Source organism: Octopus bimaculoides, chromosome 20 (genome assembly GCF_046866305.1).
Source record: "Octopus bimaculoides isolate indiv1 chromosome 20, ASM4686630v1, whole genome shotgun sequence".
Classification (NCBI taxonomy): domain Eukaryota; kingdom Metazoa; phylum Mollusca; class Cephalopoda; order Octopoda; family Octopodidae; genus Octopus; species Octopus bimaculoides.
In genome coordinates this window covers 42,435,266-42,450,288 of record NC_142947.1, presented here as the reverse complement: position 1 = coordinate 42,450,288, position 15,023 = coordinate 42,435,266, and the positions used below count along the sequence as shown (strand labels likewise).

At 37.4% G+C, this 15,023-nt stretch overlaps 1 protein-coding gene across 4 annotated transcripts in view; it reads left to right on the top strand.

Annotated features, from left to right (window-relative positions):
* Positions 1-15,023, top strand: part of LOC106875569 (uncharacterized) — a 92,056-nt gene that overhangs the window by 23,817 nt on the left and 53,216 nt on the right. For all 4 annotated transcript variants that reach the window (XM_089338456.1, XM_089338458.1, XM_089338455.1 and 1 more), the window contains exons 9-11: positions 1,979-3,650; positions 12,714-12,773; positions 13,724-13,784. In XM_089338456.1, coding sequence (XP_089194582.1) covers positions 1,979-3,650; positions 12,714-12,773; positions 13,724-13,784 — 1,793 coding nt within the window. The remainder of the gene's footprint in view (positions 1-1,978; positions 3,651-12,713; positions 12,774-13,723; positions 13,785-15,023) is intronic.

The following is a 15,023-nucleotide window of genomic DNA, read 5'->3' as shown; positions in this document are numbered from 1 at the left end:
TTGAAAAGAAAAGAAAATGTTGAATCTCTCTGAGAACTATGTCATGGGTATGCGTGTCTGGGGGGTACTCAGTCACATGCATGTTAATTTCACGAGCAGGCTGTTCTGTTGATCAGATTAACTGGAACCATTGTTGTCATAACTGACAGAGTGTCAGTTTTTTTGTGAAGGCATGTGGCACACTGGTTAGAGCATTCGGCTCACAATTTCAAGATAGTGAGTTCAAATTCTGGCTGTGCATTGTGTCCTTGAGCAAGGCACTTTATTCAATGTTTCCATCTACTCAGCTAGCAAAAATGAGTCGTACCTATAATTCAAAGGGCCAGCCTTGTCATATTTGATGTGCCATGCTGAATCTGTTTGAGAAGTACGTTAAGGGTTAACGTGTCTGTGGAGTGCTCAGCCACTTGCATGTCAATCTCACGAGCAGGCTGTTCCATTGACCAGATCACTGGAACACTCGTAGTGACTGGCAGAGTGCCTGTTTTTCTTCTTTTTTTTTCTCTCCACATCCAATATATCTAAGCAGCCTACCCTACCCCACCCAACTCCTAGAAGAAAAATTAAATGACTTTGATGAACTGAGTGAAAAATTGCTGGGGTGTCCACTTTTGAGAGTTTTCAAAAACAGAACAAAAATACGAGCAGTGGTTTGGTTGAATTGATAGAGCGTCAAACAAAATGCTTTGTGGTACTCTGTGGCTCTCTGCAGTTTTGAGCTAAAATCTCATCAAAGTTATCTTTACATTTTGTCCCTTCAAGGTTGAGAAAATAATGAAGTGGTCAAGTACCGGAGCCAATATAATCAACTTCCCTCCTTCAGGTTTTTTTGGGGTTGTTCCTCTTTCATCATCATCATTTAAGATCCGCCTTCCATACTGGCACGAGTTGGATGGTTTGACAGAAGCGGACCAGGTAGAAGACGACACCAGGCTGCTGTGCCTGTTTTGGCAAGGTTTTTATGGCTGGATACCCTTCCTAATGCCAACCACCCAGGAGAGTGGGTTGAGTGCTTTTTACATGGTACCAGCACAGGCAAGGTCAGTTTTGGCATGGTTTTTACAACTGGATGCCCTTCCAAATACCAACAACTTTTCAGTGTGGACTGGATGCTTTTTATGTGGCACCAGCGCCGACAGGGTCACCAAATAACTTTCAAGACAAGGAATTTTGAGAGGAGAGGATCTTGTGTCAGATAATGAAAGGTTGGAGAGTGACAGAGAGGCAGAGACAAGTGTCTTGCTACAGAGGAGGGGGCATTGGGGGAGGAGAAATAACAACAACAACAATAACAGTTTCAACTGTTGGCAGCTCATGAGGGGTGCAGACAGTTGAATACATTGATCCCTGTACTTGATTGGTATTTATTTTATTGACCCCTAAAGGATGAAATACAAAGTTGACCCCTGGAATTTTAACTCAGAACTTAACATGTACAACATGGTAACAATTTTGGAGCTTGTCACCTTAACAGTAGCTATAATATATTATTATTAAAGGTGACAAGCTGACAGAATTGTTAGCACACTGGCAAAATGCTTCGTGGTATTTCGCCTGTCTTTACATTCTGGGTTTAAATTTCACCAACTTTGCTTTTATCCTTTCAGGGTTGATAAAATAAAGTAACATTTAAGTACTGAGCTTGATGTAATTGACTGTCCCCAACTCGGTCCCAAATTTTGGTCCTTCAACTTTTATTAGAAACACGTAAAAGCACCCACTACACTCTCGGAGTGGTTGGCGTTAGGAAGGGCATCCAGCTGTAGAAACTCTGCCAGATCAGATTGGAGCCTGGTGCAGCCTTCTGGCTTGCCAGTCCTCAGTCAAATCGTCCAACCCATCCTAGCATGGAAAGCGGACGTTAAACGATGATGATGATGAATTGTTGCTGCTGCTATTGTTTGTGATGTTAGCAGTTATTTTCCCTTGAATCTTCCATTTAGACTGTCTAATTTCCCTCAATTGTTTACTTCTGCAGGTCACATCTCGAATTTATCTGAAGAAGAGCCAGAACAGAATTGTGTGTCTTCTTCTGAAGATATGAACAGCAGCAAAGTACGTGATAGTCTCTCTCCAATACCTTTGAAGAATTGTCGCAGTAAAGAATCTACCAAATATTATGGCTCATTTCTGCCCGATTCTTTATCTCCTGAGGAAGTCATTGAAAGAAAGAAGCCCGAAAGATTACCGAAAGGTGTGTGTAACTCCCATCGATCATCATCCAGGATGAGACGAGTCTCTACGTGTTCTGATAGTGACTCATCACCTTCCATTTGCACCAGAAGGGGTTACATGCAATATTTGGAGAAAGTTAAAAGCCAGCGCCAGAAGCACAAGTCTCTGGAATCGATATTACAAAGAGGAGATGGAGAGGGCGACAAAGAGAATACTGATGGCAGTTCAAGTCCACCCTTGGCTGAAAGTGCTCCTCAACTTCCACAGCTTGAAGACATCCCAAAAGAGTCTCCAGGCATTTTGAGAAGTACTAAGAAGCCTCATAGAAAGAGTCATCTTGGTAGTAGAGAAAATATCGATATGGCAACGCCTGTTACTTTGGCAGGAAGAGGACGGGGGCAAGGAAAAGGAAGAGGAAAACTACTTAACTGGGGCCTGACTGCCTGTAATAACAACAAAGATTCTCATTCAGAAGTATCTTGCTTGAGAAAATCGAAAATGGTTACACCAGTCACTCATCAAGACGTTTCAAATCAGAAGGTCAATCAGCAGTTACATAACACCAGTGGTCAGTCATCATCAGACCGTAGCAGAATTGGGAAAGCTAATAAGTCCTTATCGTCAAAGAAGTGGAACAGTTCTGCAAGGAATTCCCAGAGATCTTGTTCCAGTGATTACAATAATGGGGATAGTTTGGATGATGAAGAAATAATTAGGGGACAGTCTGTGATTGGAGATGTATTGCCATCAGGTAGCAGGATTCAGAGGATTAATAAGATTTTAGGCAACCATAATAAAATCTCATCAAATGATCATCAATTAAGGTCCATTCCGACTTTGGAGGAAATTTCTTCGGAAGGGTCGCTTTCTACAGAGGAAATCTACCAACCGCCACTCAATGACAGTGGCAAGCATGCTCCAAAGAATTCTTCAAATTTCTCTCTCTACCGTAGCTCTGAAGTATTTTCCAGCTCAGAGAGTTACCCTGCTTCCCGGAATAAAAACAGTGACAATGAAAGTAATAATGACAGCAGAAACAACAACAGACATGGACGTTTTTACAGGCATTGTGATCAGGAAGATGATAATAATGAATTAGATCTGATCCTCAGTCACTTAAGATCAGTAAGAAAGACATCCAATGCTTCCTCATGGCATAGTCCAGCTGAGACTGAAACTACAGGTTGTAGTGCAAAGACTACAATAGAAAACACAAGTCCACAATCATTAGCATCATCATCATCATCAGCATCATCATTGTTATCATCTAACTGTAAAATTCAGTTCAATCACTCAACTTCATCACCACAATCAAAATGGATCTTACCAGTGAGAAGCAGTGACTCCAAATGCTCAGAATCTGAACTTGATAAACACCAAAGAAATTCAGAGGTGCCAGAAGAAATATCTAAGCTTAGCATTGGCAAACGTCTCCATAGCAGATCTTCTAACCAAAGTGATGTTTTCCTCAAGAAGTAATTTCCCTTTTCATTTACATATCTAAATTTCCATAATGAGTAACTCCAGTGTAATGTTAGAATTTCCAGACTTTCGACCTTGTCTTTCAGAATTCTCTGTTCCACACATGTGAGTGGCCATATGTCTGTGGCAAAAGTCAAAATACATTTAGGGGTCATTGGTCTTCCCTACCTAGTTTTAAGTACCCTAAGGTGGTACTGTTTAGTTTTTTGAACAGTTATAACTGCACTGAAAATTTTGAGTTTTTTAAAAATTTTCATTAGATCACACACACACACACACACACACACTCTGAAACAAAAACTGATAAATACCTAGATATCTGGTTCTTCAGAAATGTTATTTTGTTTTAAAATATGATGTTTGTCATAAGTTGTTATACAATAACTATTGAACTGATTATTGGAATCAATAACCAATTAATTTTGCTTTAGAACAATAACATATTTTAATTTCAGAAGCATGAGTCGGATACATTAGAATAATGCAGAAACGTGTGGTTTACTTTACCCTGTCCTGTATATCATATGTGGTACACAAGACATATTTTCTTGTTGTTCATAGAGATTTCCATTTTAATTTCAACCACCAGAGTAACTTGGACCTTATGAAAGGAAATCTTTATATTACTCAGTGTATGAAAACAAGGTCTTTTGAAAACGAGCATGGATGTTTAGGACAAATTTATGAAAATGATTTAGATGGGTTAAGGGTTAAGAAAATCTATCTACTTTAGTACTTGATTCCATTTCAATGATAATGAGGGTTTCAAAAATGATCCACCATCCTATAGAAGGATTGATAAACTGTCTTGGTCCAAACAATGTTGATGAGTACATGTTCAATTAACAATGCGCCCCCCATGTCAGACAATATTATATACCATAATTGAGCATCAGTCAAACATCACTGCTCATTTCGAAAGGTTTAAATTTATGCAAATTTAGCTTCAATTTCATACAAGCATGAAATAAAGACAGATTCAATCTCAGTTTAATTCTATGAAGAAATGATCAGGCAAACACCACTGCATTTTTTTTTTTTTTGAAAGATTTAAATTTACATAATTTTCATCCTTTGGTTCATACAAAGACTAAATGAATGAGTTAACCCTTTCGTTACCTCATTTCTGTTGAAGTACACGGACTTTGTTTCAGTTAATTTTGAAAAGTGTGAAGAATTTATTGAAATAATTTCGTTGTTATTAAGCTGGTGTTTGGAACATTAATTAAGATGAAGTTTTCATGGAGGAAGTTTTTAATTTAGATTGCTTTAAAACAAGTAGTGTGTATCGTTTGAATTGAGGGAGATTTTGGTTGAATTTGTTATGAAAATAATTAAGTTGGTATTTGGAACATAACATGAAGTTTTGTTGGAAGCTATTAATCTAAATCACTTTAACCATTTTTGTTACCATATTCCTGCTGAAATGCACTGCGTTTATTTCAATTAATATTGATAATGAAGCATTTAGTAAAATAACCTTATTATTAAGCTAATGTTTGGAACAAATTAATATGACGTTTTGTTGGAAGTGTTTAACTTAAAGTAATTGCTCAAAAACATAGAACTAGAGATGATCTTTGATAGGTTGGCATAAAAAATGGCTAACCTGGTGTTTGGAATATAAACTAACATGCAATTTTGGTGATAGACTTTAAATCAGGAAGTTTGCATCATAGAACCAGAGATGGTATCAAAAAAGGTTAACTGATTACCAGGTGGTATTATGGGGAACATATTGTGAATTACCTCCAAAATCTCCTGAATCAACTGTTCCTGATTTCTTCATGTAAAGATATCATAAAAATAGAATCTACCAACATGGGTTCACCATCATCCAGGAATTGTGGGCTACAATCATAGGCTGATTTCCTAACTTGAAAGTTGACATATGTCTCAAGACCTTCCAATTGATTACTTGAAAGTTACCTGTTTGACAATCAAAGTAGCATATTTTCATTTAATGATTTTTTTTTTAAATAAAGTATTTCTAGTAGCTGTGTAATAGTTGTCTTCTGCTTTAGGTTTTGTTAGCACTTGTTATTGTATAACAACTTATGGCAACATATCTATTAGTATAGGCATGTATGTGGATGCATGGCCAAGTGGTTAGAGTGTTGCACTCATGATCGCAAAAACATGGTTTCAGTTCCTAGACCTGGTAGTGCTTTTGTGTTCTTGAGCAAAACACTTCATCTCACATTGCTCTGTAATAATTTTGACACCTGAACACCTGACCTGTGGTACACCTATGTGCACCTGTTCAGACAACGTCAATTTGATGGAGGGAGTCAGCTAATGTCCAGCACATACATTTGGTCACTATACCCAAATCATTTGTACAGGTCATTTAGCAAAAGTTGAACACTCATGTGCGTTCCTTTGAAGGGAAAAGTCCATCATATATATATTTATACACTATATATATATATATATATATATATATATATATACACACACACACACACGTACTATAATCCTTTTGAGATCTCAGAAAATTTTTTCTGAATCTTCTGATTCTTTTAATGTGCTGGTTTCCTGGTATTAAATTGATATTAATTAATATCAAATTTTTTACCCTATTATGTTAATTATACATGCGTATATATAAATGATGTAAGTGCTTATATATATTTATATATATGTATATATATACACACACACACACACACACAGACACTATGAGCAAAATAAACTTAATTCCATTTAGTCAACTTTTACTAGTGCTGAATACTAAGCATTAACCATTTCTGTCCTGCAAGATGTCATTGAACTCTTCTGCAACTGTTTGGTTTAGGAAGTGTTTAGTGAACAAAATAATTGACCAACTTTCTTAGATGAGGAAAGCAACTTCCCCAAACTGTCTAAAGAATACTTTGGTTTAAAAGAGTCTTGTTTCTCAAGTCTTGGAATTTGTTAAGAATTGAAACTTTTGTGACGTGTAGGTGGACATTGTGATTAACCCTTTAGTATTTAAATCAGTATTATCCAGCCCAAATATTCTTGGGGAGGGGTCAAACTGGCCAGATCTGACCTCTCACACCTACCTTACAATGTCGTTCTAAAAGTAAACGGTTACATCATCAAAATAACAAAGCTATGAGATTATACAGGATAAATCCAAAAGAATGTGAATAAATAAGGATTACATTTGACAGAGTAATCTAAATGCTCAAAGCTTAAAATAGCCTTGTTTCTCAATTCTTGGCAATTTTCAAGAACCATCTTTGTGATTAAGAGGCGTGTAACCCCTTTCGTCTGTTGATTCCTGGTGGTACTTTCTTTGCCAGAGCTGTTTTTCTTAGATGCACAAACCCTTCAGCTTTTAAACTGGTCATATCCAGCTCAAATGTTCAAATTGGTCAGATCTGGTTTCTCACATTTCTCCTACAGTCTCATTTCAAATATAAACAAATCTGATCATTAAAATCTCAAAGCTATGAGATAATGAGCGATTAACTTATTGCCTGTCCTGTGTTTTACGTGTGATATATTGGACATATTTCCCTGGCTCCGTGCATCACATATAATCCACATTCCCAATTTTTCCAACCACCAGAGTAACTTTGGACTAAGGAAAGTTCTGTATTACTCAACATATGAAAGGGTTTACTAAAGGGCTGAACACAAGCATGAACATTTAGGGCAAGCTTCTGAAAAGGCTTTGGACATAAAGGTTTATTAAAAAGGTGAATAAATAAACAGTATCTTTTGAGAAACTAATCTGAATGCTAAAGGGTTAAAACATTGTGTCTATACTTATGTGTCTGCATGTGTACATTTACTTGTATCTGTGAGTCACCATGTCTGAGCAGAGGTCCAAAGATGCAAGAACACACTTTTGAAGATGATACATTTGTGGTTAATCTCAGAAAAACCAAACGGATTGCAAAATAAGCAATGACAAGTATTGAACACAGAAACATCAAAAGACAAGGTCTAAGAGTCTGGAAAATTACAACATTCCTCTATTATTTATTAATTTTATTGTATTTTTTTTTTCAATTATTTTTTGTTGTTTTGCTTTTATTTTTGCTTTTCAGTTATTTATTTATTACCAGTTTTCATGTATAAATTTTCTTAGTCTTTGTGTCAGTCATTGGACTGTGGCCATGCGAGGGCACTGCCATGAAAGGTTTTGTCAAACAAACTGACCCTTGTACTTATTTCAAGCCCGTTACTTATCCTATTGTTCTCCTGCCTAGCCACTACATTATGGGGGTGTAAACAAACCAACACCAGTTGTCAAGTGGTAGTGGGGGGACCTGCTGCCAGAAACGTTTACATGCTGGGCGAAATGCTTAGTGGTATTTCGTCTGTCTTTATATTTTGTGTTCAAATTCTGCTGAGGTCGACTGGCCCCCTCCCTCAAAATTTCGGGCCTTGTGCTTATAGTAGAAAAGATTATTTACTGTCTATTGTCCCTGCTGGCGTGTGTTGGATGGATTAACCAACACTGTAGAGCTACACCAGACTCCAGTCTGATTTGGCATGGTTCCTACAGCTGGATGCCCTTCCTAACACCACCTTGTGTGCTGGGTAAAGAGGTTGGTGTTAGGAATGCATCCAGCTATAGAAACTGTTGAATAGGACTGGAATACACACAATGGGCTTCTACAGTCTCTGTCTACCAAATTCAGCCCAGGGTTATAATAGAAGATACTTGACCAAGGTGGCATGCAGTAGGCCTGAACCTGAAGCCATGTAGTTGTAGAGTGAGCTTCTTAAGCATACAGCCATGCCTGTGCCTAATTATATATATATATATGTGTGTGTGTGTGTGTGTATTTATATATATATATCCATGAAAATCCAGTCACATATAGAAAAATTAATAAGTAAATGCACAATAAATAAGTATAATATAATACAAAGTAAAAATCATAAGATAATAATAATAATAATCCGCTCTGTAAAGTGGTTGGTGTTAGGAAGGACATGGAACCCGGACAGCTCTTCAGCTGCCCCGTATGGACAATGGACATTAAATGATGATGATGATGATCTGGCCATAGAAATCATGCCAGAGCAGACATTGAAGTACGATGCATGAAAGATGGATATTAAATGATAAAGCTGATAAATACTGGACTTCCCCCACCATCTCCCTTTCTCTGTCTCTCTTTTGCTGGACGCAATTGGCTCTGGTCATTTCAGGTGAGGGATGAGCTCAACTATGTCAAAAATATCCAAGGTTGCCTTTTTCGCTTAACCAAAGATAAAGCAAGATTTATCTTGCCTAGTTTTAACTAGGCAAGTTTATATTAGAAATAAAAAAGAAAATTTTTAATTATTTTACTTCTTTTAAAAATAAATATAAATAGTTGGTTTTATATTTTTACTTCTTATATTTTCTTTTGGTGAAAATAAAAAGGTTTTGAATTTGTTAAAAAATAAAAAAAAGTGGGGGTGGGGGATTTACATGGTAATTTGTTTCAAGTCATTGGATTATTGGCGGAACTTCCAAGTAATTTGACCTACACTGCCAAGTATGTGTCAGTTTTGGTGCAGCAGCACACTCTGAATATAATGTCTATCCCTATAGTCTTAACTCAGGTGTGTTGCTGAATTTTGAAAAGAATATAAATTTACCATCATCATCATCATCATCGCTTAACACCTGTCTTTCATGCTGTCATGGATGGGACGGTTTGGCAGGGTTTTTACAGCTGGATGCCCTTCCTAACACCAACCACCTAGCAGAGTGGACTCAGTGCTTTTTATGCAGCACAAGCACAGGCGAGGTCAGTTTTGGCAAGGTTTTTACAGCTGGATGCCCTTCCAAATGCCAACCGCTTTACAGTGTGGACTGGGTGCTTTTTGCAGAACACTGTGCTAGAGTGTTGTGCTGCATCTAATTCATTTGACTGATTATGTAACATTGGCTGTATTTGATCAGCATTGATTTGGTCCCATATTATGGCCCCAGTTCTGCATGAATAGACTGGACAGTTGGGAAAATGCAACATATCTCTGGCTGCTATATTATAACTGCCACCACCATTATTCACCTCCACTGCCATTATTTTAATGTCCACTTTACCATGCTTGCAAGAATCAGATAAAATTCATAGAAGTGGTGGCTTCTTTTATGGATTGATACTTTTCTTGTCACCAACGCTCACCAGGTTCTAAATAAGGTAATATTTCCCTATGACCAGACATGTTTGCACGGCAGATTGGAAAGAACACCTCTTGTATGACAATGACCATCATTTACAACGATATTGCAATATCAAGGCAAGTAGATAGTAACATATATGAACAAGCACATACATAATGCATATACACATTACAAAAGGCTTTTGGTTTTCCTCTAACAAATTTATTGAGAAGGCTTTGGTTGACTTCAGTTGAATTTGAACATAGAACATGAAGAACTAGAACAAATACCACCCTCCTCCTCCTCATCATTTAACCTCCATTTTCCATGCTGGCATGGGGTTGAACATTTTGACAGAATCAAATGGTCCAGAGATCTGACTCAGACATCAATGTCTACTCTGGCATGGTTTCTATGGCCAGATGTCCTTCCTTCCTTCCAAATGCCAACCACTTCACACAGTGCACTGGGTTCATTTTATAACAGTATATCATCATCATTTAACATCTGTGTTCCATTATTTACATTTGACGGATATTTGTCCTCATCTTGTTTGTTGTTAACACAACGTTTCAGCTGATATACCTTCCAGCCTTCATCAGGTGTCTTGGAGAAATTTCGAACCTGGGTTCTCATTCCTTAGGTATTTTTTGATGTTATTATTATTCAGGTCACTGCCTGGAATTGAACTTGGAATCTTGGGGTTACTAACCCCAAGATTCCAAGTTCGATTCCAGGCAGTTAGCTGAATAATAATAACAACATCGAAAAATACCTTAGGAATGAGAACCCATGTTGGAAATTTCCCCAAGACACTTGATGAGGACAAATATCCGTCAAATGTAAATAATGTACATAATTCCTCATCTCTTAAATATAGAACTGTGTCTGTGTTCCAGGCTGGTATAGGTTGAACAGTTTGATGGGATTTAATGAACCAAAAAACTGCATCATGCTCCAATATCTGCTTTGGCACAGCTTCTACAACTGGTTGTTTTTCCTAATGCCAACCACTTCATAGAGTGTACTGGGTGCCTTTTATGTGGTACCAGCACCTGTGAGGTCACCGATTAACTTGTGAGACCAGATCCGTTGACTGAGTTGCACTGCTGTATTAAGGGAGGTGGCTTAATGCCAGGTAATGAAAAGTTTAAGTGTAGTGGCACCTAGAACAGGTGTATTGCTGTAGAGTAGATAACTGATTGCTCCAGCTGGGAAAAGATGTCTTGGGGTATCCACTCAGGTTACAAGAAAGTGAATATACGAGGGGGTGCTGCAAAGCTCCAGGCTTTAAGAGTATCACGAAAGGACTGGTTAGGGGCTTGACCTTCTGTGTTCTTTTACAGGGTCTAGAAAATCTGAAGGATCGCCACGATAAATGTGTGAATCGGAGAGGGGAATATGTCGAATAAAATCATAATGAAACAAAATGTGTGTGTGTGTATGTAATTGTTTACGACTCCGACTCCAGCTACCCCTTAATTGTTTCCGACCCCGACTCCAGCTCCAGCTACCCCTTAATTGTTTCCGACTCTGACTCCAGCTACCCCTTAATTGTTTCCGACTCTGACTCCAGCTCCCTCTTAATTGTTTCTGACTCCACAGTCCTGATTTTAAAACTATTGCAGAAGACAATTACATAGCCAAGTTGCTATGTTATGGGTTTAAACTGAAATCCGGTGACTATAAAAGTGAAAGTTTAAACAACAGCCATACATGTATTCTTTTGTTCTTTTACTTGTATCAGTTATTTATCTGCGGCCATGCTGGAGCACCATTGTAAAAAGTTTTAGTCAAGGAAATTGACATCAGGACTTATTCTTTTGTAAGCCTAGTACTTATCCTATCAGTCTCTTTTGCTGAATCGCTAAGTTACGGGGACAGAAACATGCCAACATTGTTTGTCAAGTGATGTTGAGGGTGGGGGCAAACACAGACACAAAGACATACACAAAAGTATACACACACATACAATGGGCTTCTTTCAGTTTCCGGCTCCCAAATCGACTCAGAAGGCTTTGGCTAGCCCAAGATACCACACAGTGGGACTGAACCCAGAACCATGTGTTTGGGAAGCAAGCTTCTTACGACAGCATTTTTTGTTTTTCATGTGACATTTATTTTCAACCCGTTTATGTAGGAAGTTAGAATGTTCGTCCCAGTATTCTAACAGCATTATTAAGTGCAGGAATGGCTGTGTGGTTAAAAAGCTCACTTGGCAACCACATAATTTTGGGTTCAGTCCCACTGTGTGATACCTTGGGTGTGTGTCTTCTGCTATAGTTTCAGGCCAACCAATGCCTTGCGAGTGAATTTGTTAAAGGGAAGCTGTGTGGAAGTCTAGCATATAATATCTGAGTGTGTGTGTGTATATGAGGGAGTGCTGTAAAGTTCCTGGCTTTTAGGGTATTGTAAAAAGCCTGGTTGGAGGCCAAACCTTCTGAATTGTTTTTACGGAGCTGAAGAAAATAATAATTAACTGATTCTCCTGTATTTTCTTTTACCCAAAACCAGGAACTTTTTAGCACTCCCTTGTATATATATATATATTTATATATAATCATTGGTTAATGTCTGCCTTCTATGCTGGCATGGGTTGGACAGTTTGACTGGAGCTGGCTGGGCAGGAGCCTCCTGTGTTTTTATGACTGAATGCCCTTCCTAACACTAACCACCCAGTAGAGTGGACTTCGTGCTTTTCACGTGACACAAGCACAGGCGAGGTTAGTTTTGACCAGGTTTTTACAGCTGGATGCCCTTCCAAATGCCAACCACTTTACGACCTAGATTATGCTTTTTACTTGGCATCAGCACTGGCAGGGTCACCAAATAACTTGCAAGAGAAAGATTCTTTAAGAGGGGAGGGGACATTATATATATATATATATATATATATATATTTAATTCTTTTATTTTATTTAATAATTCCATCTGTTCTTGTTAACCATTTCAGATCACTCAGCAAAACAGCTGATGTCCAAGAACAAGTCATGAACTCATTCCAGGCCAAGGAGTAAGTTGCTGATTCTATTTTTATTTGTTCTTTACTCTTACTCTTATCCCAATTCAAAGTCTGGGTCTTCCCTAATGCCTACTTACCCCTTCTTGAAGAACTGTAAGAGTTAGAGTAGAATTTTAGAGTTTTTTTTAGAGTGGGAAGCAGTTTGATTCGTCTTTATTAGTCGAAAGACACTTAGGCAGTTGCTTCCACGAATACCAAAATAAAATTTGAGATTTATGGAGGGTCAAAGTTGGGAATAAAAACAGGACAGTGGAGATATATAAGGAAGTCATACAAAAATAAACATGGAAGGTTGTTAGACCAGAATGAGGGTAAAATAGTGAATGCCAGAATATATATATATATATTATGGGCATGTACTTGCATAGCAAACGACCTGATCTGAGATCATGTGCTGGAATGAAAACAATTGCAGCGTGGAAGGTGTTTATAAGCCATTTAAGAAACACACGAAAACCGTTAAATTCACTTCAAAATTTAAATTTAATTTGCCAAAATATTTCTGGAATTTTGTCAGTGAACAGGTCATGGTCTCAAAGCGCCGAATATATTTTGGCAAATTAAATTCAAATGTTGAAGTGAATCTAACGGTTTTTGTGTGTTTTTTAAATGGCTTACAAACACATTCCACACCGCAATTGTTATATATATATATATATATATAATATTAGGGATAAAAATCCAAAATTACAGGTAAAAACTCAATTAAAATCAATTTAGAAAAATTGAAATTAAATTAAGTTTCACAGTATATATATATATAAAAGAAGGACTTAAATCCTGCAAAGGGATTTTAAGCATATATCTACATACACACACACACACACACACAACCATATATACAGAGAGAACACTGTATGATTTCTATCAACTTAATAAATTACCAAGTCTGCCATTATAAGCATTTTATTTTATAAGTATGTCATCATCTCCACTTCCAGTTTTCTGCGGAAATTCGGAATTTCAGAAAAAGGATCAGCTCCTGACACCCAGGAATTTCAAGTAAGTTCCGTTTAACATTTTTTCTCAACGCGTTTGAGAATAAAAATAAATATATTTCTGTATCTTTCAATACATCTCGACGCTTCTCAAAAAACAATCTTTGTTTGTTTACTTTCATTGTAAGTTGAATTTAACGTCAGCATCTTATGAAGCTAAATTTATAAGTTCTAAAATTGCAGAAGAATTCAATACTGGGCAGTTTAGCTTAATGGTAAAATACTTGACGCGTAATCACAGGGATGTGAGTTCGAGTCTCATGGCTGGCCGGTAATGTATTTTTCTGCAATGTATGGATAATTTATCCTGATCACGCTATTTATTAGCATTATCACTCGTTTGAGAATAAAAAAAATTTATTTCTGTATCTTTCAATACATCTCAACGCTTCTAAAAAACAAATTTTGTTTACTTTCATTGTAAGTTGAATTTTTTCTTTTGTATTTTTGAAAAAGGAAGTTTGTTTTTCTTTTTTTTTTTTTTTGTTATATCATGACTCACATTGGTATATTTGTAAGCCTTTATCTGTATCTTCACATCTCTTTGTACATGCACACACACACACACACACACACACACACACACACACACACACACACACACATGTGCACACACATATGTAAATACATATATCATTGTCATCAACATCTAATATCCATTTTCCATGCTGGCATGGGTTGAAGAGGATTATATGTGTCGGTGGCACGTAAAAGCACCCACTACACTCTCGGAGCGGTTGGCGTTAGGAAGGGCATCCAGCTGTAGAAACTCTGCCAGATCAGACTGGAGCCTGGTTTTAGCCATCTGGTTCACCAGTCCTCAGTCAAATCGTCCAACCCATGCTAGCATGGAAAGCAGACGTTAAACGATGATGATGATGATGATGTTGATGATGATAATGATATATATATATATATATATATATATCAACATCATCATCATCATCATCATTAAACATCTGTCTTCCATGCATGCATCAGTAGGACTGTTGACCGGAGCTGACCAGGTAGAAGACTATCCCAGGCTACTGTGCCTGTTTTGGCAGGGTTTTTGTGGCTGGATGCCCTCCCTAATGCCAGCCTCTCTGCAGAGTGGAAACTTGCAGGGTGTGGGTAAGTTAGTCTTATTGACCCCAGTACTTGACTGGTACTTAATTTATCAACCCTGAAAGGATGAAAGACAAAGTCCACCTCAGCAGAATTTAATAATAATAATAGTGGTAATAATGGTTTCAAATTTTGA